The sequence below is a fragment of the Lepisma saccharinum genome, unplaced genomic scaffold, assembly GCF_977018435.1.
Source record: "Lepisma saccharinum unplaced genomic scaffold, izLepSacc3.1 HAP1_SCAFFOLD_276, whole genome shotgun sequence".
Classification (NCBI taxonomy): domain Eukaryota; kingdom Metazoa; phylum Arthropoda; class Insecta; order Zygentoma; family Lepismatidae; genus Lepisma; species Lepisma saccharinum.
In genome coordinates this window covers 1,345-29,063 of record NW_028143030.1, presented here as the reverse complement: position 1 = coordinate 29,063, position 27,719 = coordinate 1,345, and the positions used below count along the sequence as shown (strand labels likewise).

General features: G+C 38.8%; 1 protein-coding gene across 1 annotated transcript; it reads left to right on the top strand.

Annotated features, from left to right (window-relative positions):
• LOC145982645 (C-Maf-inducing protein-like) lies at positions 1-26,929 on the top strand (the record flags this gene model as incomplete). The annotated part of the gene is made up of 6 exons (XM_083116021.1): positions 1-150; positions 4,157-4,345; positions 8,046-8,149; positions 22,878-23,075; positions 24,028-24,120; positions 26,773-26,929. Coding segments are annotated over exons 1-6 (891 nt in total), but the record flags the coding sequence as incomplete, so codon positions are not given.
• Between the last annotated feature and the right edge of the window lie 790 nt (positions 26,930-27,719).

Here is a 27,719-nt window from a genome sequence, read left to right as displayed (position 1 = left end):
ATGGAAACTCCAAAGACGTACAAAGATGTTTGTGACTACATTAGGAATCATGAAGTACTAGACAGATTTGGTAGCCATATTCAGCAAGACTCAAACATCCACAAAGTTAATACATACACTCCAAGAAATATGTACAAGGGCAAATTAGAGGTAAAGAAATGTTATAAAGGACAATTGCAACAGGACAGTCCAAGGAATGTTAACTGGATTTGCTATAGATGTGGTTCGAAAACAAAACACCGAGCTGAAGGTTGTCCAGCTATGGGGAAAGCTTGCAGATTTTGTGGCAAGATAAATCATTTTTCTAATGTTTGTAGATACAAGAATGAAATAAAGGATGTAGATAAAAGATCACCTGGGAAGAAGGCAGATTTCATTCATCAAAAACAACCTAACTACACCTCAAGGGCTGTGCAATATTTAAATAAGACTACATCTAATGTAAGATCTTCTTCTACACCCTCTGAGGAGGAAGATGCGATAAACAAAACCCGAGGTAATAATTTTGACTACAGTGGAAGCCAGCACAATATATTCAGTATAAATGTAATAAATATTGTACAGCATAAAAGTGAAGAAAGTAGCAAGGATGTTGAGGAGTTATTATGCAATGAGATTCAACCCTTACATGTTCAGCTATATATCTGCAATGAACCAGTTAAATTCATAGTGGATACAGGAAGTTATGCTAATATTCTACCTAAGAGTAGTGTATGGAAAAGCAGCGCCATTTTACGATTGAATCCACTCAAAAATGGCTATGGTACTATCACAGGAGAAAAGTTGAAGTTTGAGGGTCAAATTTCCTTACCTGTAAAGTATAACTCACTGAGTTATGAAATGCCGTTTATAGTAGGAGATTTAAATGATTTAAAACCGATACTTGGTCGAGCAGGATTGCGTATTTTCTTTGGCGATTGGAGAAGAAGTTTGGTAATTGATACTGTACAAGGGCAAATGGACAAAATATTTTGCAATAGTATTACAAGGAGCTTGTACACAGACACATCGAATAGGGAATCAAGGAAGTTGAAATCTGATATTGTAGTAAAATTTAAAATTTTGTTCAATAGTGACATTTCGGAACCTATAAGAAATATTAATGGTAGGATTCCATTGAAGCCTGGATTTGTACCTGTGAAAAGGAAAGGTTACAATCTACCTTACTTTATGCGTGATGAAGTAGGCAAGGCAAGAAAAGATTTGTGCCAGCAAGGAATCTTAGAAGAAATAGAAAGTTCTGATTGGAGTAGTCCTGTAGTTCCTGTGCGAAAAGCAGATGGAAGTATTCGTATATGTGCTGACTATAGCAAAACTGTAAATCCAAATGTAGATACTTTACAATATCCACTTCCAACTTTTGACGAGCTTTATCATAAGTTAGGTTCACATAAGTGGTATACGAAGATTGATCTACGTTCAGCTTTTCATCAATTATTAGTCGAAGAAAAGTCTCAACGTGTTCTTACCATTGTAAATGAAGGTCATTTATATGTACATAAACTTTTACCGTTTGGAACTAAAATAAGTTCTCAAGTATTTCAAAGAGCCATGGACACAATAATGTTACTTGGTGGTATTGATGGAGTGGTATCATTTATTGATGACATTCTTTTAGGAGCAGATACATTGTATGACTGTTACAAACTAACTGTATTAGTTTTGGAAAGATTGATGCAGTACAATGTAAAAGTAAATTTGCAGAAGTCTGAATTTTTTGTTCATGAAGTAAATTTTCTAGGAAGGAAATTCACGGAACATGGAATTTTACCTACGAATGAACATATTCAGGCAGTGTTAAAATGTAAGGTGCCCGAGAATAAAAAGGAATTGGCGACATTCGTGGGTTTAGTGGCGTATCATGCACGATTTTTGCCTAATTTGAGTTCTAGGATACCTAATCTTTATTTATTGCAAAAGAAGAGTGTACAATGGTTTTGGAACGAAGAATGTGAAAGGGAGTTTCAGCTAGTTAAGCAGCTATTAGTTTCTGCACCTGTTTTAGTATCGTTTGACACTCGATTGCCATTAGTTTTAGTCACGGATGCAAGTGGCTATGGGATAGGTTGTCAGTTGACACATGAAATAGAAGGAGTGCTGAAACCTATTGCATGTTTTTCAGCTACTTTAACAGATAGTCAATAAAGTTACTCTCAAGCTGACAAGGAAAGTTTGGCAGTAGTGGAAGGTATAAAACATTTTCATATATATTTGGCAGGAAACAAATTTAAAATTCTAACAGATTCTTCAACAGGTAAATCGATATTAGATCCGGACAAAGCAATTTCTCCTACAGTATCTATGAGATGGCAAAGATGGAGGTTACTTCTAGCAAATTATCATTATTCCATTCATTACACGAACAATGTAGGGATAGCTGATGTCTTGTCCAGATTACCAGTGTCATGTTTAGTGAATGAAGAAGAGGATTTACCTATTTATTTTTTGGATAATGAGACATTGATGAGTGAAGATCCTTTAAGAGTTGAGGAAGTAATTGAAGCAATGAAACAGGATGAAACATTGTTACTAGCATATGAATACACAGTGAAGGATTGGAGGAATATAACACGTAAAGAAGCTGATGGAGAATTGAAAATTTATTCTCAGAATAAAAATGTCTTAAATTGCAATAATGGAATGTTATGCCATGGTGAGCGAATTGTAGTGCCAAAATTATTGAGAAATAAGGTTCTACAAGACTTGCACAAATTTCATTCTGGAGTTGTGAAGTCCAAACATGTTGCAAGAAAGTACTTTTGGTGGCCGAGCATGAACCAGGATATAGAGAATTATGTTCTGTCGTGCGATGTGTGCAGAAGACATTCAAGAGCACCAAATAAACAAGAGTATGTTTCATGGAAGCCTGAAAATGAACCATTTCACAGAATACACATAGATCATTTTTTCTTCCATGGATATAAATTTCTTATTTTAGTGGATGCATTTAGTAAATACGTAAATGTTTGGCAAGTTGTTCATTTAACGGCTGAAGAAACTGTTGAGAAGTTGACAAATCATTTTCCATATTTGGCCCTCCATTTACCAGCAGGGATTTCCAGAGATTTTGTAACAATCATGGAATAAAATTAATTCACAGTCCACCATATAGACCATGTGCAAATGGAGAAGTTGAAAGGCATGTACAAATCATCAAAAGGTACATGACTTTAACAGGAGAGATAACAAAAGGCAACGTCAACAGACGCAATGCTTCTGTGGATAAATTCTTAAAGAGAATGTTGTTCTATCACAACAATACTGTAATTAAATGTGATTATGGGGAAATCACCAAATGAAATTTTGTTTTCATACAAAGTAAACGCCAATAAATTAATTGATAATGATAGAACAAGGGCTATTTATGAGGCAGAGCATTATAAGAAAGGATCTGGAGTATATTATTATTGTCCAGAAAAAAAAGCAGTATGAAAAAGGCGAGATAGTAGGACAATTATCGCACTCGATTTTCAAGGGACAATTACACAAGAAATGTTCATTTTTCGTTTTTGAAGCCAGAGATTCCCAGAAGGAACGAGAGTGGAAGATATGGAAATGGTGAACGCTCGAAACGATGTACAGAAGAGTTTGGTGGTGAGCATCATCAATTTGCTAACTTGGACTATATGGAATTACCTTCTGTGGCTCACAATGAAGAAATGGAGCAGCAGAGACAATGAGGTATGCAGGGCCTGGAGAAGCCAGGATGTTCGAAACAAGAGTCCACTGCAGCAGCAGCATTTCCACGAAGGTCTGCAAGGATACATAAACCACCTTGCAGATATGAACCAGATTAGAAATGTTATGATTGTTGTTATTATTATGTTTCATTTTGCAACCAAGGGGAATATTGTTATATATTAGTGGAAGTTACGTTATGAAGCCATGGGCTGAAACAGCCATAAATTTCAAATGATATATATATTGTTGTTATAGTTACTTGATGTTGATTTTTTATACATGTGTTATGGAGTTAATATAAAAATGTTCGAACCCAAGTGTTTCATTGAATAAGTTTTTCTAATCAATACACGATAAATGTTAATGTATGTAAAATATTTTCGAGCTTAACAGAACTCTCAAACAAAATAACATTTATGTAGTTGCATGTAAATCCGTTCCCAGGTCTTAATTATCTCTCTCTCATTGTTGGCAGGACTCGCCGTGGTCGGATCGCGGGAGGAGCGAGGAGGTGATAGAGTCTGTGGCGCCCCTGCTGGAGAACAACCCTCCCTCGCCCGAAATGTGCAGGTTCTTCTCCGACCACTGCAATAAGCACCCGCGGTCGCCTCTCATTTGTGATATATTCACTCCCATCGTTCACAGGATCCTCAAGCACAACGTGGTGAGTATATCCCCGCATCTGCTTACACAGCTTCTTCCTGTGTTGCCTCTGAAGTGATTATATTTTTTTCTTGCCAATCTCTCTTCTTATTCTACTTAATGTTAGTTTGTTTATATGCGTTCTATTTAAGACGCATCTGTGCTTATCTTTCTTGATAATATTTTTTGTGTTTTTTTTATATAATTGCAAATATTTATAATTGTAACTAACAGCCCATATCTCGTATGTGTTTTTTTGTTATTAGCAATGCTTTTTTGCCACTGTTACCTAATTGCGACGATGAGATGAATGGTGATTTGATGTCATTGATGAAGGGATAACTCTCAAATAAAAATCCCTGTCAAGACTGGAGAACTTCGTTATTAAAATGGAAAAGTAAAAAACAGGTGGACTCCCACGCGCTGGTAAATACTTTTAATATTTTGTAGTTTCGATGCAGAGATAATAGCATACTCTAATAATATACAAATTTTCAAATTTCTCCCATTCATTGAGTAGATTTGAACATATACCGATGTTTTGTTTAATGCATTAACTTGAAAAATAACTTTCATTTTTGTTCTTAAGAATGTTTACATGTATGGGAAGACTGTATTTATTTTTTTCTATTACAAAGTAATAAAACAATTTTGACTATGAAGTAATAAAATTGGCGAAGTGTTCAAATGTGTCCCAATCTCCCCTACATCGTCAGGCAGCCTCCCTACTGATCGGAAGTGGCAGAATCCTTGGAATCTTATCCACACCTCGTTCCCAATACAGACACGGTGTGGACGAGGAAATCTCATTAATTCCCGCATCGGAACTCTTCTTTCCCCCAATCGATCGCTGTGGTTGGAACTCGGCGTGAGCCTCCCGCTTGTGGGGGGTGGGGGGCGAGCCCGAGAATCAAAACAAGGCGGTCACCGTAAGCCTTCGAGAGCAGAATATATAACCAAGAAATACAGAGTAAATAAATATTTGCAGAGCGTTCGATTTAATCAATTGTAGTTAGATTTGATAGGACGATTGGGCAAAGTTGGGATTGGAGACTTGATAAAGTTGAAGTCCTGATTCGAACGCCACTTTACTTCAAAGAAAGTTCCGAAAGATCAGTTTCCCTCTGGCAACCACATGTCAAGTCCATATATATATATATATATATATATATATATATATATATATATATATATATATATATAATATACACACATGTGAATGCATTTGTCTCTGTGTGCGTTTTCGATATTATTTATCCTTACTAAAGCAATCTTTCTTATAACAAAGATTCTACCCCCCTCTCCGAAATTATTTGTGGTGGAAATCACTTGTTCCCCCAGAATTTTGCACCCTGGACCTGACTTTTGCCTCACCCTGAATAAAACTATTAAAAGCATATTTTTCAATGATGTTACTCCATCACAGAGGTCGGCGTTATGTCGAACCCTGTTCTTATGCTCTGTTTTTAAAGTAAAAATAGCTGCCTCATCATCCGAACCAGTTCGGATATTTTGAGAGTTGAATTTCACGACAACATATGCGTCACAATGTACACAAACTCATGCACGGTCGTTTGAGAATTTCCTCCTACTCCCCCCCCCCCCAAGTCGTAGAACCAACAACATCCCTCCCACCCCCGAACGGGGAGCAGCATCACGCGCGACCTTCTCTCGAGATATAGAGACCTCCGTCAGGATTAAGCTCGCCAATTGATTTTGTTGCGAATGGGCCATCCTCTTTTTTACGGTAGTCGTAAAACATTTCGTTTCCATGGAGACGTTGACGGTCGCGGCGAACAAACAAGCCTCGTTGCGTCCCCTTCTGGAGCGAATGCCCGGAGACGCATATGGTTATCTCCCTGAATGCCTTTCGCCTTCTCGCAGGACTCTTCTCTTTTGTTTCAGATTCAATCATTAGTTGCCTCGATGGGTCTTCCTTTTTTGACAACACTAGAGCAACCTTGCGTTGTGACGTCACCGTAGAATGCTTTTATTGTTAGGCTAAATGCCTAAATTCTTAGGTTTAGTTCTCTTAGCATAATTAATAATACATAGGTTTAGTTCTCTTAGCATAAATAATAATACATAGGTTTAGTTCTCTTAGCATAATTCATAATACATAGGTTTAGTTCTCTTAGCATAAATAACAATACTTAGGTTTAGTTGTCTTAGCATAAGTAATAATAATTAGGTTTAGTTGTCTTAGTATAAATAATAATACATAGATTTAGTTCTCTTAGCATAAATAATAATACATAAGTTTAGTTCTCTTAGCATAAATAATAATACTTAAGTTTAGTTGTCTTAGCATAAATAATAATAATTAGGTTTAGTTCTCTTAGCATAAATAATAATACTTAAGTTTAGTTGTCTTAGCATAAATAATAATAATTAGGTTTAGTTCTCTTAGCATAAATAATAATACATAAGTTTAGTTCTCTTAGCATAAATAATAATACATAAGTTTAGTTCTCTTAACATAAATAATAATACTTAACATGTTAGGTTTAGTTGTCTTAGCATAAATAATAATACATTTTCAGTGTATTTATGCTAATAGAACTAGACCAACAACGTAGGCATTCCTCGTCTGACGTCAGAACGCAAGGTTGTCCTAGTGTTGTGCGATAAGGGATACCCTTGCTCGATATCCACCAGTAGCTTCTTCTTCTTGCAGCCAGGCCCACTACCTCTTGTTTCTCGATTATTGAACTGTGAATATTTTTATAAAAATTGAAAATAAATTACATTGTTTGCTAGAGCGTTCCCAAGGGTCCCGGGTTCGAATCCTGGCCTGGTCATGGATATTTGTGAGTGTCCATTCATCAATTTCATCATATCATCACTCATCCCAATCTTCGCAAATTAGCCAAAAGTGGCACAAAAAGCGAAGTAAAATAAAGCAAATCAAAATCAAATCAAATGCTAGGGCGTTCCCAATGTTTTTGTATTACTGTACAGGTAAAAAAAACGTTCCACTGTTCCACGTCCATATAACACCTTGCCATGAAGGGACCTTTAGGAGATGTAGGGGGTAAGGTCCAACACATTCTATATCTCGGACACTTTGGAGCTGGTGTGATCAGCACCATTCTTCGGCCTTTATCAAAAAGTATTTTATGTCCGATGTGAGCTCTATCTTCCTGTTCATGCGCGTAACCTGGTGCCTAGCTTTGTGAGGAAGCAGAATACCATAAAAATAGCGTCCATGATTGATTTGCTAAATTACTATAATATTTGGGAAATCAGAAAAAAATATTCTTTATTTTATTGTTCCTCAGGTTCCAGAAGCCGAATATAAATACTATTGTAAATTTTAAAACCCTGACAATTTTTGGAGGAGCATGTACCCCCTTGCCCCCGCCAAGTTACGCCTAAATTCCCCCATCTATCAAATAGACAAGATAAAAATAGATGTACAGTCACAGGCAATACAAATGAGACATCTATCCTGAAATACACGCTTCCCCGCAAGGCGTTGTGTTATGTGTGTGGCCTAAGTCTACGCCGCTGGTAGAAGTTGCCATTGAAAATTTGATATTAAAATCCACTTATCACCGTACAGTTAGGCAACACACATAACGCCGTGCAATGAAGCGAGTATTACAGGATCTGTGTGTCTCATTTTTATTGCTGGTGACTGTACATGTGGCGCTAATGCTATATTTTATATACGATGATGGAGAAAGTAACAGAGATGCATCCGTTTTTTTCCCCTGCAGGATTTCGGCAAGTACCCTCACATGCGACGATTCGTGCAGGACTACATCCGAGCGCTGAACACGCACAACGCAGGGACGGATGTCGTCAGGAGATTCGTCGCAACGTGAGTAGCTTTCTTCTTGTCCCTCGGCTGTCTATAACGATGGAGAGGAGGGGGCGGGGGATTTTCAGATAACAATGTTGGCCCAGGTGGACTCATCCCAGCTTACCCCCCCTTTTTTTAGTTAAAAAACTGCCATTTCACGAAATTTCACGTAATCAAATCAGGAATTGTGAGACACAATGAATATCGAGCAATTTGTGTCAAATTTCTGAAAACATTGCTTACATAAGTACAGGATGGCCCAAATAAAACTATACCCAGCACATAGATGGTAATAAGCCAGTTTTTTTTATCAGAATATTTTTGTAGTTGTTGTCAGAGACTTCTTGAGTGCCGTGTTTTGGTTTATTCATTAAAATTTGCAAAGAGTTTCAAAATCTCAGAAGCTTCAAGCTACATTACAAAACATTTTGAGAGAAACCGACATGTGGCGCCTCTATGCGGACAAGGCCACTTCCAACATCTGGTCGGGCAGTGGAGCGTGTGGCACTCTTGCCCTAGTTTTAACATGTAAAGTTACAGATGTACTGATCAAACATACTAACACTCTTCGCTTCGTTGGGTCTAATTTTGTGTGGACCAGACTGTATTACAGACATATTTCAGTAAGCACGTTTATCTTGTAAGACAATTAATTAAATTATGTAGTAATTGTTGACAGAGATGAACAGACAACAGTTTTACTTACTTCCAGGGACGTAGATAAGATAGGCATTTTTTTGGGGGGGGGAGTCAAATTTGAAAAGAAAATATACACAATTTAATATGACCTATAAATTATATATTGTTTTCTATATCAACAATATTCGTTAGATAATATATTAGCCACGCACAAATACAGTTTCTGTGCCATATGACTTTTCATTAATTACACTGAGGAACAAATTAAAACTTTTTGTTTTGCCGCTTCATGAAAATAGGTGATCTTTAATAAATCGGGTGCGCTGATTTCAAAAATCATAACAAAAATGCTGTATCACGTACCATATCTGGCGGAAACCATTTTGAAAAATGTTCACCGCACATTAAAAGAAGGGTAAAATATAGCATATTGCTCCAAACCTTAATGTGATAGTGTGAATTTTAGTAATACATTGGGTTCATAGAATACCAAATATGATTGTAAATGATGTAGTTATGACATGCCCTAAAATTTGCAGTTGCAGTAAAATAGTAATGATTAAAAAAAACAGTAAAAGTAACGCACCTTCAAAACGTATTTCTGTATGATTTCCGCTTGTAGCAGGCGTGTTGAACATCTGCGACTGTGTTCCATCAGTAATCCGCTAGTAAACTGGGAGACCATCTGCCTTTATAACGTTTTTCCATTTCTGGGATTTGTTGGTGAAAGAGTTCGACCTGCTCGTCACTCACTGCACCCAGATTAGAGGGGGAAAAGTGTAAATGGGAACACAGAAAGTGTATCTTGAGAGACATATTGCACCTCATTTTTTGTATGTTGCCAGCATACGTTCTACAAGTTCAGAGTAATTGTGAACCCTGTGGACACCCTTGAACGCACCCCATGCTGCTTTCTCACATTCACTTCACACTTCTTCAAAATTGGGATCGTTCATTACCTCCCGGATTTGAGGGCTAACAAATATCCCATCTTTATTTTAGTATCGCTTACACCAGGAAATTTGCTTCGTAAGTACTCAAACCCTTTTCCTTCTTTGTTCATGGCCTTCACAAAGGTCTTCATTAACCCCAAGTTGATGTGCAGTGGGGGGTGGGGGGGGGGAGTAACACATTGTTGGCGTCGATAAGAGGTTTGTGATAGACACTTTTTTCTCCAGGTGTGCAACACTTTCTGGGAGGCCAGTGTTTAGTTTTGTAATGCATGTCCTTTGCTCTGCTGTCCCATAGACGGAGGAAACAACAGAATTTCGTGAAACCTGATTGCATCCTCAAAATAATTCCCAGTACCTTCAGATCAGCACAGATTTTCCGCTGGTGTTTGTCGTAGCTAACACTTGTGAGAATCAAAGCAATGTTTTCATATGTTTCCTTCAATTCACTCGCCTGAGCAACTGGCACTGAAGGTTTCTCATTTCCATTATGCAGAAGGACCGGCTTCAAGCTAGTTTTTGACGCATCGATGAACAACCTCCATTCGCCTGATATATAGTTTTCTCCTAACTACTGCATTAATCCAGTGACATTGTTGCAGTATACCAGGGACCCATTCATAGAAAAAAAGGAAGAACATTTTAGTTGACGTTTTCTGAATGTAATACTTGTCCCTGGTTCCAGCAGGTTCCACCCTTGCAGTCTTGAACCCAGCAGTTCCTCTTCTTTCTTTGTAAGGTTCAAATCACGTATTAAATCATTTAATTCTGGCTGGGTGACTCTTGAAAGTCAGGATCATGTCCGAGAGAAGATATCGGTTCATGTGAGGAAGTTTATGTTTCCTCTTCCAAAGACCATTCCAATGGTGGCTTTGGAACAGGTAATGTCTTATCATGTTGCACTGGTCTTATCGCAGAAGGTAAATGTGGATACTGTAGGATTTTTTGGATTTTCTTGAAAATCCCGTTACATTAGTTAAACAGAAGTAACAATCAGTAACGTGATCTTGAGGTTCGCGCCATACCATGGGAACAACGAAGGGAATGGATAGATGGGTACCACGTACCCACCCTCGTAAATATCGCGAACATCTACTGCAACAGATATGAGGAGCCCACCCTTTATCTTGGTCTCCGATTTTGCAACCGAAATATAGCTCCTTAGCTTTCATCACTATTGGTGTAATTGAGTTTCGTTGGGATTTGTCCTGAACTCACTGCACACATAGTAAAACAGATTCTGTGAATTTACACAGTTACGAGGTATCACTGCACTATTTTCAAATAATACACAAAACAATCGCGATGAAGCACACAACCTAACACACAACCTACACTTCCAGCGAACAGAACGCAACTGATAAAGACACAGTACAATAAGTCACCTTGCCTCTTTAACAAAGACTTTTCTCTCCTCTTATCATAATATCGGGTAACAAAATAAAAAACAATGTTTGCCCTTTTGTTGTCGTTACAATGCTTTCTTCATATTACGCAGGAAAAACAGCCACACGTGATCTCTTGAAGAATCCTTGTATATCTTATGGCGAAAAAAAAGCTTTGTCACATTTACTTCAATTTCGTGTTTTTTCAAAAACTAGACGTGGTGGAGAAAAAAGAACATCATTTTCGTGTTTAGCAAGTCAAAAAACATAGAAGTACGTTGTTTTCCGGTCGCGCAAATTTCATTGTTCCTCAGTGTTATAGGAGTAGTTTTTAATAATTGTACATGAAATTACTAGTGTTACATTCATATTTAGCTTAGTCTGTATTGAAATAACTACAACTAAAATGATGATATACATGCAAAGTTTAGCAACAATAATAATTAGGAGGTTTATTTAAAACTTCCTCTAAGCCACAGAACATTTGGGGCATGAGAAAGTTTCGCTGGTTATTGCCCACCCCTTAATGAGGTCCCTGTTTACACCTTGTTCATTAATGGCCTCAAAGATGATTGTTAATTTCGTGTAATCTTCGTCAGATAAAGATCTAAAGTAATGGAATTACACAGATGCTCAGTTTACTTTAGAAGTGGAACGTGGGGCCATTACAAGTATCAGTTCCTTCTTCAAACAATGTGTAACGGAGATCGGGGAGGGGAGGAGTTGTTCATTAAGCTCCCTCTGTCGTCGCAGAGCCAAACGAGGACTAGGCTTGTTTACCGCAGTTGAAGGAACTCCCTGGCGAAGAAGAAAACGGCCCCGATTTGCTTTAGACCGAGTCAAAGACCTTGGGTTCATTTTCCGCTGGGCGCCATGAGTTTGTCAACGATGTAGCTAAGGGTTCGTAATAGAGTTCCTTCTTTACAAATCCCCTTGCACTTTTTATCGGGGTTGGCAAAATTTGTACTTTAAAGAACAAAACGAAGAGTTTTTTGTTTTAAACAAATAAAACGTTTAAAACATAATGCCAATAAGACTTATTTTCTAAGAATAATAATCAATAAGGAATCTGTTAATCATGCAAGGAAAGGACTGTGTTACTAGTTATATAGTAAACATTTTGCTTACTTCTTAATATACCTATTTATGTTAAGTCTCAAATCTCGCATCTAGGCTGTTCTAGAAGGTTCAACTAATCCACAGTTGCCAGGTCCCACCTAGTCCCCGTACTAGCTTCTGCTTTCCTAAATACGACATTTTATCGTGAATGCAACAAAATATTGACATATCAAACTATGTGCAGTTTGATAAGTGAGGAACAAAACTATTTCATCCATATAGTATTCAATTTTTAAAATGTTTTTAACACTTGTAAAAAAAAAGCATAATCTGATGTTTTAAACGTGGCCCACGGATATTCATCACGATATGTTTCTTAAACTGAATATACATTTTCAGCCACTGAACAGATGCATGTGAAGCAGAGTAACCAAAATGACACGTATTGAATGAAAAGGCAAAGTTACAAAACATGTAAAATAATCGCTATCAAATATCAAGTATCAAAATGTGTTTAAAGGCCGAATCACACGGAACTGGATTTTCAGTAGGAACGCGCTAGTTGGTGCTGGACTGGCTACCCATTTGCTATATTTCGCCTCACACGATACTTGTTACCTATCGTACGATAGACGTTTGTTCTCTTAAGACATTGCGCAGAGCAATTAGCAGTTGGACGACCAATTTCAAGAATGTTGTTTACTGCTTTGTGCTTTCATTAGAAATTAAGAAAAAGAAAAGTATGGACTAGAAATTGGCTCGATGCGTACCAAACAAGCTTTTTGATGAACTCTGGTATTATATGCATATTCATACATGAGATTCGTAGGATTCATTCACAAAAAAAGAAAAAAACTTAATTAACAATTAATACATTTCATGTAATAATAAGGATTTTCATTTTCAGCTAATCACATAACAATTACAAACTAATAAAAATAAACCAATTTTATTGTAAATGTACTATTATATAAATGGGGTGACTTTTCTACTTGATTCAGTAGATGAGTGAATATCCATCACAACAGTTTTTCATTTTTTTTTACATTTCGTACAGTTCATGCACTGAAATTCATAGTTTTTTCAGTTTTATTAACTTTTACACACGTTGTTCAAGAATAAGCCTTAAAAGTTAAGGGCAAATTTTACTTATAAAGTTTGTTGTCGGACATCTCGCATAAAACTATTTTTTGGAACTGAGGAACTGTGAAACCATCTATTCGTTGAATTACACGGTGGAATATGAAAATATATCCTGGTTACTGTACTTTACACTCAGTTTTTATTTTGGTTATCTGTTCGAACCCTAACCGAATGAACTTTATTTCTGCTATAAACAATAAAAATAAGAAGCTTTCTGCTTTTTTTATTATTTTTGCCTCCTTAAAGGTTCAAATTACTGATACAGCAATATTTGCATCAGTTCGTTGCACTTTCCCTATCACTCCCACGCACCTTCACCTCGCCAATTTCCTCGTCTGCTCCGAAGAGGCAAACAATGAGAGGTCGTTGGTCTCTGCTGGAGAGATTAGGGTAAACAGCGCTTCGTCTTGGTTGTCAAGAGCAGATCCTCGATGCGGAAATGCGAAATGAAGGATATTGGAGCTTCCTCGCTTAGTGTTTCCTTCGAGGGAGCCAGTATCTATGCGGAAGGTTCGCCGCCCTCTTGTTTGCATATGGATGCGGTTTCCAGCGGTTCTGGAGGAAGCCACGTCAAACGCGATCCTTAACGGAACCATTTAACGATTAATTCAACGCTGGTGTGCTTGTAAATCAGATGATGTGGGTATTTTCAGTCATCTGAACTGGGCTCTAGTAGAATGGCGTCTAGTAGAATGCTATCGAATAGTGTACACAGGTTGTATCGTAATACAACACTGATATTTGTTGTGTATCAAACAATAACGCTTCAAGTTTCTATGAATGGCTACAAACGTTCAATGTGGTTTCTACCAGTTATGCAGTTTCTTATTCTTTCCTTTAGGTGTTACACATTCTGCGGCATAGGTTGCACATAGACTTTCTTTCACAAAGCCCCAAATGCAGAAGTCTAGAGGTGTAACACTTCCCGCACGCCATCAATATTTTTCACGTTAGGTGGTCTTCGAAAGGCGCCGCCACACAAGTGCAAGAGGGGGGAGCATTTGCCCCTCCAAGCTTTTTCTTGAAGGGCAGCTCCGGGGCTCACCCACCCTCAAGTCAATGAGTATTTGGAGACAATCCTGTGCGTAAGAGCAGTCGGAGCGTGGTGCTGATCACATCAGCTCCAAAATGGCCGTGATCCCCTAAATGTGCCTTCATGGCACGGTTCTATATGCACGGAGAACGTGTATATGGGGTTATTCCTGAGTAAACAAAAAATGATCGATCAGACAATTCGATTATTGATGGCGGGGAAAGAACTTCCGGTTTGGCGAATTTTCCAATGTAAACAAATGGAATACAGATCGTCACCGAGCTTATTTTCTTATAAAAGATCGGAAACAAAATGGATCACTTGAATTTTTTGAGTGATGTAGAGAAACAAAGGAACCTAGAAAAGATTGGCAATTTCTCGGATCGTTTGGATGCAGATATAAAGGACAATACTAATATTTTCCAAGGCAATGTTAATCTTCTACCATCAGTTTCGTTTTTGAAAAGACTTCTCCAGGTTGAAATGAAGCTTATATTAATTATAAACATTGAGATACTTCGATCACAACAGTAAAAGAAATAATAGTAATTACTAAGGGTAACATTAATTAAATACATTTTATTCGAATTTAATTATTATATTGTTGTTGTTTGTGTATTATTATCATGATATTTGATCCCGAGTGAATATACAGCACTATTTTCCATTAATACTTTTACATTTCATAGTTACTATACTGAAATACACACATATTGTAGTTTGTTATTAACTTTTGCAAGTGTCGTTCATGAAAGGACTTTAGAAGTTAGATAAAATACTGACAAAGTTTATATTGTGTGACCTCATCTAAAATGATAATTTTTCGAATTCTGAAAACCATGGAAACATTTATTCTTTGAATTAAATGGTAGAATATGAAAAAATATCCTGGTTCCTGTATTTTCACTCATTTTCTCGATGTAATGCATATTTTACATTGATTACTCCGTTCGAATACTAACCAAGTTAACTTTATTTCTGTTGTTAACAATAAAAATAACAAACTTCCTGCTTTTTTGCAACTTAAAATGAAGGATGTCAATTTACAGAGGGGGGGGGGAGGTAGGGGTCGACTGACCTACCCGACGCTCATGGAGAGAGCGCTTATCAACAACCAAAAGGCAAATGCGTTATAATATGATTATAAATAGTTCCAACTTTTAAATTTAATCAACACATGTGCGTTAGACAATTATAATTTTTGAAACATGTAAAATATTTTCATTTGATTTGATGAAGTACCGCCTGCAGAGCCTACTCCCACGTGTTCGTGTCCAATCTTTCGCCTTACTGCCTAAATCCACTGATCTTTCAATATCGGGTCTGTCTGAAAACGATGCATAGATACCTGAGAACAATTGTTTGTTCCCTATCTCATGTTGAAACCAAATGCCACACAAATATTGTCGCTTTTCCGAAGACACTACCTTTACACCATTGAATTCAATGTTATTATTTTCAAAACCGGAAGTGCAGTCCCCGCCAGCGCCAAGGAAGCACAGAAATGTAAACATGCGGTGAATAGCGCCCATAACCTTTGCAGGATTAAACCCGAAAGTCTTAACGAAACGAACAGATCGAACGAAAGTAACTGGCCTCGTGAACCTGGTGAAACCAGTTATTTTTCAGACTTATGGGACGCTCTAGACGAAAGCGCATGCACAGCGCAGCGCAGCGTCTTGTTTATACAAATTTTTCGCATGGCGTCAAGCGGAAGGCATGTCCTTCTGGCAGAAATAAACTCTGCTGTGAACACTATTACTCATTTTAATCACATTGTAAGAACAGTTATGGCACACTCATCTTGCCCATGTTGCTTCATATCGCTCTCTGTTAAAATTATAATACATTTTCCGAACTAGTTTAGTTTGAAGTCGTCGTGCACGCGCGAGGTCTGCAAGCAGCAGACGATTCTCACCGAACAAACCAGCCTCCTGGCCCGTGCGTTTGGTGAATCTCGTTCTTTCACGAGACTCACGGAATGCGACTTTTGGGACAGCGTAATGAACCTCACGAAATGCACGGAAGCACTTATGGGACAGCCAGTTACCATAACTCGTTTAACGCGTTAAACTCGTGCGACTTTCGGAACGGTCCCATTGTATATTAAGTTGTAACATAACGAGAAATTCATCTTCAGGACTCCTATCCCCCCCCCCCCCCATACACACACACTTTCTCGTCTTTGGATGGCGGCTGCTGATAAGGGATAGCCCCTGCGAAGTAAAATTCTGGCTCCAAAGCCTATACGTATGTCGATTTGTATTTCTATTTTGTTTATTTTACGTGGCTTTTCTCCATTTTCGGTTAATAGCGACGATGAGGATGATCAACTTATGAAATAAGTGTGGAATTTCAAAAAGAAAAAAAAAAGGGGGGTCCGTGTTCGCAACCGGCAATGCACGATTGCTCATTATGTACCGCTCCTGATATTACTACAGCCCCACATTTTAACTGTGTTTGCCTACCCTTACCGTGAAGGGTGTGTGGGGCTATGCGCGAATGGTTTGTGGAGCTATGCGAGAATGTTGTGTGGGGCACCGAAAGAAAATGTAAGTTTCATAGAAACACAAAATCTTCCGGTACATAATGAGCAATCTTGCATTGTCGGTTGCGATCACGGACCCCCTTTTGGGGGGGGGGGAATTCCACACGTGAGCGCCATATATTAACTGCAGATTTGTGATTAGGAGCCCTAAATTATTGAGTATGCAAAATATGAGCGAAATCGGGGAATTGTCCGGTATTGTAAAATCTTACCCTTTCTTTTTTGCCAGTTATTATTTGGAAACAGCATGTTACTTGTTTGTTAGCATTGTCACATTCACACCAATGTCAATAGAATTTACTCGTAATCATATTTACAAATGTTTTCATTGCCAAGATTACAAATTAGGATTGTGAAAAAGCAAGTATGCATGGTGTACACTTTGTGTATTGTGCTGTTTTGTTGAGGACATTTGTTATGGCAAGCACACTCCACTTCATTTCCACCTTTATTTGGAACGTCATTTTAATATAACTTTGCAAGCTTCAAATGCATTACTCTAACTTGGAACCGTAGTTTCTTTATATATATCTCTACCAGCATGCACTCAAATCCTACTTACAAAAATTACAACGAAACTGCTAATACATCATATTTTCAGAATACGCACATAAATAACCACCTAATATTCATTCCTTAAAGGCATGCGATACAATTTCCACGGGAGTCTTCCCAAGCCCTTCCGTCCATGGCAGTGTGCCAACTTAGCTCTCTTGGAGCCAGATCTGGCTCTTTCGTGCACTCTAGCCGGACCCTGTGGCCGAGTGGTTAGCACATCGCGCTGCGACGCCAAGGATCCCGGGTTCGAATCCCGCTCGGGCTAGGTTGTTTGCGAATGTCCATTCATCAATTTCATCACTCATCCCCATCTTCACAAATTAGCCAAGAGGCACAAAACGCGAAGTAAAATAAACTAAATCAATCACTCAATCTTTCGTGCACTCGTTCGGCTGTGAACTGGGACGCCCACCCCCTGTGCCCCACTATGATGCCATCTCTGGTTCCGACCCGCATAGACCACCTTCCGTCATAATTATAAATTTTGCACGTGACGTGATATTGTTATATTGGCTGCGTCGCCCCACTCTCTCTTATATCCCCAGCTACTTTATAGGGCAATCTTAGACGTGAAATTGACATAATATTGTCGTCAGGGAATTAATTCTTTACTTTCGATTTCATACCACCATCGGTGGATTATTGAGATGGGCGATGCCGCCGGATCTAGATGTTGAAAACTAAGAATAAATTGTCATCAATTTAGAGTTAACGATAATAGCAGTGCCCCACCCCTTTGACAACTAACATTACCCTAGAAGGCACTTTATCCAGCCATCGTAAATCTAGCTCCATGAGAGTAAGTTTTAACTCCATTTAAGGTGAAATTAGGTCTTTTATGCCCATCAGGTTTGGCAACACTGCCAGGAGGCAAGGAAAAAAGCATTGATCATATGGGAGTATGATTTGATTCATTCTCTTGTGAATATAAAACTTCCGATGGAATAGAAAGATATGTCAACGGGAAGAGGGCAGTTTGAAGATGAATTTCGCCAGCGGAAAAGTCGAAACTTCCAATTGATTAGCCGTAACGTGATGTTGAAGTTGATTCCCCATAAGGAATACATGGGATTCCGAAAATTAATATTCATCATATTTTTCAAACATCGTGTCCAGCTTAATAATCAACATAACAAAATGTTTGCACTTGCAACATGGAGAGAAATTCATACTCTTGGATACACCCAGGGTTTGTTTTAGTAGCAGTGCCCATCATAGGCGTAGCTAGAACTTTATATTTGGGTGTGCACAAAGAAAAAAAAATGAGGTCTTGTACTTTTTTAATAGCATATATTGCAACACAATCACTTGGCTCTTTAACTGCACTGATGTTTGTAAAGGAATATAAATAAACTAAATGACAGTGTTGAAAATTTCTGAACATATTTAGTAGAAAAAAATCAAATTACATAGAAATTACACACACAAAAAATGTTCATAAATGTTACAAACAAATACATCAAAATACGCGTCATCTATAACAAGAGACGTCTGTCAATGTTCTTAAACTCATCAATAACTTCATTTACATCAATAGACTAAGCTTTTTCCTGTTCCACAAATAGCAAGAGCAGGGCTTCAAATCTATCCTGCTTCTGAGTTGCTCTTAATTTAGTTTTAACTTGGGTAAGGTTGGTGAAAGCTCTCTCTCACACGTGCAGCTTGTGACAGGTATAGAAGAAAAGTGCTGTAGTACAGAGTAGAATGCAGTAAATATCTTCTTTCTCCAATGACATCAAAATATCGAAAAACTACAGACACTCGTTTCATCAGCGATAATGCACACGTTTGTACCAAGTAATGACATTTTTAACTTCTTATAAAACTACCGCTTATTTTCTCTCTTATTGAAATATCTGTCTTTAATTCTCTTTGATAAAGCAGCCCATTAGGGTGTGCCTAGGCACACCCGGCACACCCCGTAGCTACGCCTATGGTGCCCATTCGGGAGATACTGAAATAAATGCACAATTGGTGCGTAATTGTATCTCCTCGCGTTAAACATATATTTGTAATGTTACTTTTTTAATTCCCATTTCTGGAATAATTAACAATTCCACATTTTTGCTGTCATTATAGTAATGCAAAACACACGGCAAACTTTCACAATTTCCAACAGCTGACCGACATTCCACCATTTCCGTATAAACTGGCACTTGACGTGTTGGGTACAACCCTAACCTCCACTCACGTTAAGTAGCACTTTAAAGTTAACTTAGGCAGATGTTGAACAACTGCAAAATGGTGTTAGAAGTAGGACTTGAGGTGTTAAGCGGAGATTGTGCAAGTGTCCCAGAGCTCAGCGAACGCCGAACCTCGCCCGCTCGTATTATTACTGTACTGTGGTACTTCAATTTTTCATTTCTTAATTCTTATTGTCGTGTCGTGTAAATAGCCAGTAGCCTAACATGCATTTTCGTAAATTTATACAATCATAATCCAACACCATGTAGCAATATCGTAAACATTGCTGTGTTCTAATTTACCTTGCACGTAATATATGACATTTATATATGTTTTGTGTTCTGGGATGGAAAGTACAGTATTTATAAACATTGCGACTTTGCACCACAGAACCACAAATTATTATTATTATTTTGGCAGATTTTAGTTTATAGTTCTCGAATTATCAGCATTGTACAGTGGGATCCATGAGTATTACCGTGCAAATTGTCCATGACTCTTTTCATTAATTATTGCATTCTTGTGTTTTTAAGCGATGGATATTTATGTATGCTGGTGCAGAAGTTGTCAACAGCTTGTTTTGATTTTTCTTTCAATTCCTGAAGTTCTTATTTGATCAAATAAAGTGCACGAACCTGATGGACAATTTGCAAGGTAATCATCATGGATCCCACTGTACATCCAACATCTCTAGCGTTTGCACGTCCTCGATATCACTTTCCGCTCTTTTTATATTAAAAAACAACTGCCTGCAGTCAAAGCGTCAGTATCGTGAACACCAAAACGGTCGCGAATGGCCGATCAGAAGATAAACTCGTTTTGATGTTCCTAAATCGCGATCAACTGTTGAACCGTCTTGGTCCAATGGAATTTTCCAGTGATCCTTTCCCGATCCAAGTTTTTGTTCGTGCACACAGCCATAAATGTTATAGTCTGGATTTGACCTATCAGTTTATATTCTGTGACTTCATTAATTTGAAGTACAGCGCCTTGAATAACGTAGTGTGGGAAACGCGCACGGTTCTGCGCTCTCAGGCTGGTTCCACTCGAAAATGATCCGCTAGAGGCGCTGGTGTTGGATCCGGTGCTTGGTATTAGTCTGCTTATAATGGAAGAAAATGGAGTTTTCGCTGCAACATCTGATTCTTTTGCATGAAGCATTTCTATGAATGTGATAATTGCTATGATATTTGGTACAGTGGTCGCGAAGATATTAACGAACATTCTAGACAGTCGACCACGTCCTGTTATCGTCATACTTTCGTTAATAATACGAGAGAAAAAAAAGTACGCGTGGAATGCTCTTGGCAACTAAATTTTTTACACACTGAAGCATATGTATTTTTTATATTTACCGTCTCTTTTCTTCAGATTTAAACTAATCGCGGCGATGATGATAATTCCATGAAATGACGAGGTGAACCCCACAAAACTTTCTTAGTGCCATCGACATGAGTGTAAGGCAACTTTCAAACTAATGGGACAAGCGACACGGGATGTTCACACTGTCACACTAGTGACACACACTTCCAGACTGTAAAATAGCATTCATTGCACATGAGGGTCCAAACAGCAAACGACACGTTCATATGGCGTATTCGCGTGCTACTTGTTACTTTGGTCGGAAAGCTCCTTAAAGGAAGGGTGCTCAGACCGAAGCGATGCGCTACAGGGGGAGTTCCCAACTAAGTGACAAGCGACATGGTGCCTTCAGTCTATTGGCAAGCGTTCGCTGCTAATTGTGTAAACAACAGATAGACGACACGACAAACCGCAAATTACAACAACAGATCTATGTGACACGATAAGCCACACATGTCGCTTTGTCGCTTGTGCGTCGCTCAAACTGGACCATCTCCTCAATAGCTTGCAACATGTTGCTGTGGTTTGTTGTTCGCTGCAATGAGTGTCTTGCTTTAGGGAGATTGCGCACCAAAGCAACAAGGGGCATGCAACACTTATCGCTTGAGGATTTCACCAACCGAACGCTGGCCTGTGCTTCCTGTCATGCCGCTACGATATGAAATGTTGCTCTTGATTGGCTCCTTTCCAAGCATTATGTGTCGCTTCGGTATGAAAGTTGCCTTGGACTGAAGGACCCGTGTCGTTTTGGTGTTGAATCCTCGTATCGTTTGTCACGTGTCGCTTTGGTGTAAAATCTCCTTGAGGAAATGGTGCAGTCAGAGCTTGTGTCCCTACACTTCAAAAGGCTGCATTGATTACGGACTGCTCGCTTCAAAGCGACACTTGTGGTTTGTCGCCTTGGTATGAAATATCTCTCAGGATACTATTTATATTCTAATAACATAGAAAAATAAAACTCTAGTACACTAGTACACAATCCAACACCTGACATCCGGAATCACTTTGCGATGTTTCTTCTTGTGTTACGCATGCTATTTATTTATTAATTTTATTTTACTTTTCTTTCCAAATTAATGTCATTTCGTGACTGCAAATCACTCCACAAATATAACTGTTTCCATCAATTCACTTACCGCCTTTCTAGACAAACAAATCTACACAATATATTCCAAAAACTAACTAAGCCGCATTACTTTCATAACAAAATTAGCACGTGGTCCGATCGCACTGCCATCTATGTTTGTCATCCTTCTGGGGAACTAGTTTCTTGGGTCGTTTTCCACACTAAGTTATTCAAGGCGCTGTAATTTGAAGCAATGGTGTGTGTTATACAGTTGTAGAAATAATTAGGCCCAAGTTCCTTTGTTTTATTGCGATTTCATCATACTACGAATGCATATTTTTACATGGTTCGATTTCGATTTACGTCTGTTAACACGTACTGCAGAGTTTTAGCGATTATTTAAAATGTTGTTCAATATATGCCTTTGAGGTTAGGTTAGGCAGGTCAGGTTTGGTTCTCTTAGCATTAAAATAAGTCCTAAGTGCATTCTACTAAGGTTTCGATCTACTTCTACATTCATTCCCTCTAGTCTATGATACTTACTGTTGCTTGTCAATAGAGAATGCCTTGTCCATGGGAAGTGTACATGCCTAAGGTAATTTTTAAGTTGTATTTTTTTTCAACATAAATAACTTTTTTTCGAATCCAAACAGTGCTTATTACTTTAAGGAAGGTTCAAATTTTGTGTGACGATGATTTTCAAAATTATATGATAATTAGTATTTATGCTAGGAGAATTTGAAAAAACATCATAAAACAATCAGAACCATTACCTACCACTGAAAAACATGCACTGAACTGTTGATTCTTGTCTTTCAGGGTCCACGGTCCGGGCAGCGGGTGTCCGCACCCACGCATCTTGCCGAATGTGGTGTCGGTGTGCCTTGCTGCTGTGTTTGCTGCCTTCGAGGTGCGGAGAACGAATGTCCTGGTTGGTCGCTTCAACGACTCTTCTCACGACGAAAGGGACGAGCTCGACAGCGAACTCGACTGCTACCTCACTGTGTTCCTTGCCATGTAAGTACTCTTCTTTCGTTTCCATGATAGTTGATGGTCCTTTGGCTTCCTAATAGCCTAATGGTTACTGTTATTGTTTCACATCCACACTAGGAATCGTGGCCAGGGGGTGCGTACCCCTTGTTACCAGGTCTGCATCCTCAATTTTCATCTCTGGGATAAGAAAACATGATATCATACATATTATAATAAAGTGGCCTGCTTTCCATTTTTGTGGCAATACACATGTCTAAAGTGTAATATAGTGCCAATTAGCCTGTTTTCTAAAACAATTGTTCTTTAACTACCATTTAAAAACAAATTATGAGCAATCTCATTCATCCTTTTTGTTTTATTCTCATATGACACCATTTTCTGATCACTTATTGTGTTGATTCAGTATATTTGTTTACTAGCGTGAGTTTGTGTTTTAAGAAGCCAATCGGGACTGGACCTATGATTTAAAGTGGAATCGAATCACTATGTGTCTCCACTCAGTATTAAACCCGGGACTGTTTACTATTAGCATATAATGTATTCACGTTAAACTTCGTAGCCAGCCCTCGTAGCAGATTGGTTAGCACATTGTGCTACGATGCCAGGGGTCCCGGGTTCAAATCCTGGCCTGGGCATGGATGTTTGCGAGTGTCCATTCATAAATTTCATCATGTCATCACTCATTCCCATCTTTGCAAATTAGCCAAAAGTGGCACAAGAAGCGAAGTAAAATAAATCAAATCAAACATTAAACTTTGTTATGTGTCTAGTGTCTAGGGCAAATGCTATTATACATAGTTCTAAAAGATGAAAAAAAACAATCTTGTAAGCATTAAAGCAGTGCTTGAAGTTGGGGTGGGATTACAGGGGGTCTAGCAATAGCAACTTAATTTCTTAAGTAAGTTGTGTGTTTTTTAACATCACAATTTATCCTAGAACACCCACACATCTAATGTTTTTCATGTCTTCCTTAAAGATCTGAATATGAAGACTGGAGACCTGGATTGTCTCAACTTCTTCAGCCAATTCCTTTTCCAGACGATGCTTTAGCATGCGACTATTTTATCAGGTATGTAACATTTTGTCATGTGTCAGCAAAAGATATATGTATATTAACTTCTACAACTAACTGCTTTCTTTTTAAAGTATTGCCCTGTGGCCTATAAGCTTAACCCATGTCCTTGGTTCTAAGTAGTTGTCTTCTCATTGTAATTTATTTCAACAAATGCCTTGTGAATAATCTATTTTTGTTTGTCTCTACCTTAACTTCATCTGCTGATAAAATAGGGTTATCAAACACTGTACTAACAAAAGTGTAAACATAAACAGGGGCCAACATACGAGGGGCATGTCAAAAAAGGGACAGATTGGTTATTACAGAGAATAAAATCAAGCGAGAAAATTTTTATTTTGATGCTATACAACTGCATACTCTGGCTATTTTTCTACATAGTCACCATGACGCTCCAAGCATTTTTGGTACCGTGGAACAAGTTTACGTAGACCCTCTGCGTAGAAATCTACCACCTGGGATCTCAGCCAGTCGAGAACTGATGTCTTGAGAACTTCACTATCATCGACTTGTTGGAAAGCAAGCCACTTTTTAAGGTGAAGGAACAGAAAGTAATCACTTGGGGCAAGATCAGGACTGTATGGTGGGTGATGAAAATGTTCCCATCGGAATTTTTAAATTGTTGCAACAGTACGGTCAGCTGTGTGGGCGGGCGTTGTCATGAATCGGCAGAATTTCAGACTGCAACATTCCTCTTCGCCGGTTTTTAATGGCACGTCGCAGATTAGACAGTGCTTGGCAATACACATCTGCTGTGATGGTTTGTCCTGGTTCCAGGAATTCCACGAGGATTACACCTTTTTGGTCCCAAAACACGGTTGCCATGATTTTGCGATGTGATGGTGTTTACTTGAATTTCTTCGGTTTCGGTGAACCAGAGTGACACCATTGCATGGATTGCAGCTTCGACTCACCAGTGACGTACGATATCCAGGTTTCGTCTCCAGTCACTATGTGAGAAAACAAGTCATCCCCATCCTTCTCCCAGCGGGCCAAAAAATCACGTGCTGATTTCATTCTTTCATCTTGGTAAGTATTTGTCAACATTTTTGGCACCCACCTCGCCCACAGTTTGTTATAACCCAGATTGTGCATTACAATTTGGTGCAATGTTTTATCAGACACTTCAGGAAACTTCTTGCCTAGATCAGTAATGGTGAAACGGCTATTGGATCGCATTTTCTCATCAACACGTTTCACAAGGTTGTCAGTCTGAACACTAGGCCTGCCGCTCCGCTCGTCATCATGAACATTTGAACGTCCTTCCCGAAAAGCACGGCCCCATTGTCTCACCTTTCATTCACTCCTTTACCCATAAGGCACACAATTCCCGATAAATGTCAGCTGGACTCAGTCCTTTTGCGTTGAGAAATCTAATCACAGACCTCACCTCGCACTTGCCGGGATTTTCTATTACAGCAGCCATTTCAACTTCCTGCTACTTGCATGTACGTACCTCCACACTGAGAAATATACCTCTTTTGCAGGCACAGCTTTGTCAGTGTTGCCAGTCCCAAGTAAAAAATTATTGGCCCTTTTGTTTTACATGTGCCTCGTATAAATAATTTGAATTGTGTACTTTCATATTATTTCAATAGTAATGTGACTACATCTATCCACAGTATTTTCTCATTTCTCTCACAGAATCATAGACATATTTCTTTCTTTGTCCTGGGGAAGAGGGCAGTGATTCCCCTCCTTGATCCTATCTGCAGGGCAATATACAAATTTTTGTACCATTTAAGAATGTAATTTGCTACAGAGAAACGGTGATGGAACAGTTCAGTGAGGAGTCTATAATGTTCCTGAAGTTTAAAAATTGTTGTACTCCTATTAGTATTATCTCGGGGGCAGGTGATCTGGACCAGGAAATTTTCGTCCTTCCCTGTTTCTGAGTAGCTCTGAGAACCACTCAGCCTTGTAAATGGGTACCTTGGGGCAGCGTTGTGGGTAAAGTAAAGCAGCAGTAAAGTACTCCTATTAGTAAACAATTGTCCAGCACCGTGGCCATGTAGTCTTAAGGTGCATGCTTTGGGCTCTGGCTACGGGATGTGTGCAGGTTCAAGTCTTCTGCTGGAAGTATAGCAGCTTTTCTCCTGTGTATGGGACCGGTGGCCACCTACCATCACGAGGAAATTGGGAAGCTGCAAATGAGTAACCTAACGTGGTCACGGGAACTTACAACAATTGGACTGACCACACGTCACTCCGTAACCGATTGGATGATCTCCCACCTGGCTGTCAGTGGGTAGTGCCCCTTGCAGGCTGTTATGCCACAGGTTATTTATTTATTACTAACCAATTATGGATTCATACACGTGCATACACACTTGTATATTGTAAGGTAAAGTTCCCCGTGCATACAGCACCGTGCCATGAAGACACGTGGATGTGGGGGGTAGGGCCCCACACAAGATTCTTGATCTTGGCCATTTTGGTCAGCACCATGCTCCAGCCACATGTACACCTCAGGGATGCCCCCAGGTACACATTGATTTGAGGCTGGCTGAGCCGCAGTGTCACTTTACGTGGGGACAAGGCTGGAAAGATTCCTACCTTAGATTACCCACAACGGGAATTGAACCTGGGTCTCTCCTTTTGTTTCAAAGTTTCAGATGCTTTGTAATTTATTTTTCTTCTGTTTTGTAGGTCTTTCATGCCTGTCATCCAGAAAATTGGTACTGATAAACGCTGTGATGTCCACCAAATGGTTTTAGGTATTAGAGAAGGCAAGGAAGGCTGGTTTCACATCTACTGCCCGTCAAGCTTGGTATGCACAGATGAAGGACTACTATGGTGTGCCATGGTAAATATAACCTTTCTCTTCATTTAGAATAACACCCCTCTAGGATGGTAGGTTTTGCACGTGTTTCAAACGTCCAGTGATGTTTAAAATAATGACAGTTCTTGGGATTGTTTCCTTTCTGTAAAGAATTAGTCTGTTCTGGGGGAAAAAATATTTAGGAGACAAGTTGTACACAAAAATACCTATTCAGAGAGCTCTCGTAGCTCCCACAATGAAAAAGTACGTTGAAAATTGTTTTATTATATGCAAGATGTCATAACAATTTCTAATTGTATTGAACAATATTCCAAATTAAAAGCAGGATTGGTACTGACAATTATGTCCAGTCAAACCTTGTAATCCACTTGTTAGAAGATAAAATGTCTGTTTTTCACTTCCTGTAATTCTTGTCCTTCCTCATAATTATTGTGTGTGTTGTTTGGTTTCTTGCACACATTATCGATCGATTTGGTTTGGTTTATTTTACTTTGCTTTTCTGCCACTTTTGGCACATCATGAAGATGAGGATGATATGATGAAATTCATGGAACACACCAAAAACACCCACTGGGATTTGACCCCAGAACTGGCGTTGTGGCATACTGTGCTAACCACTCTGCCATGGAGGTCCACGAAAGCCCATGTTCCTTCTTCCCTCGTGTTTCGTATTTTCCCTCCTAGCATAATTTTGCCATGGTTCAGAGAGATTGATTTTTGACCATTTAATGCAAGGCTTCTCAAATTTCTTTGCTTCACGGGGCCCTTAGCGTTTCAAGATTTTTCCGCGGCGCCAAGAATGTAGCCCTCTCTA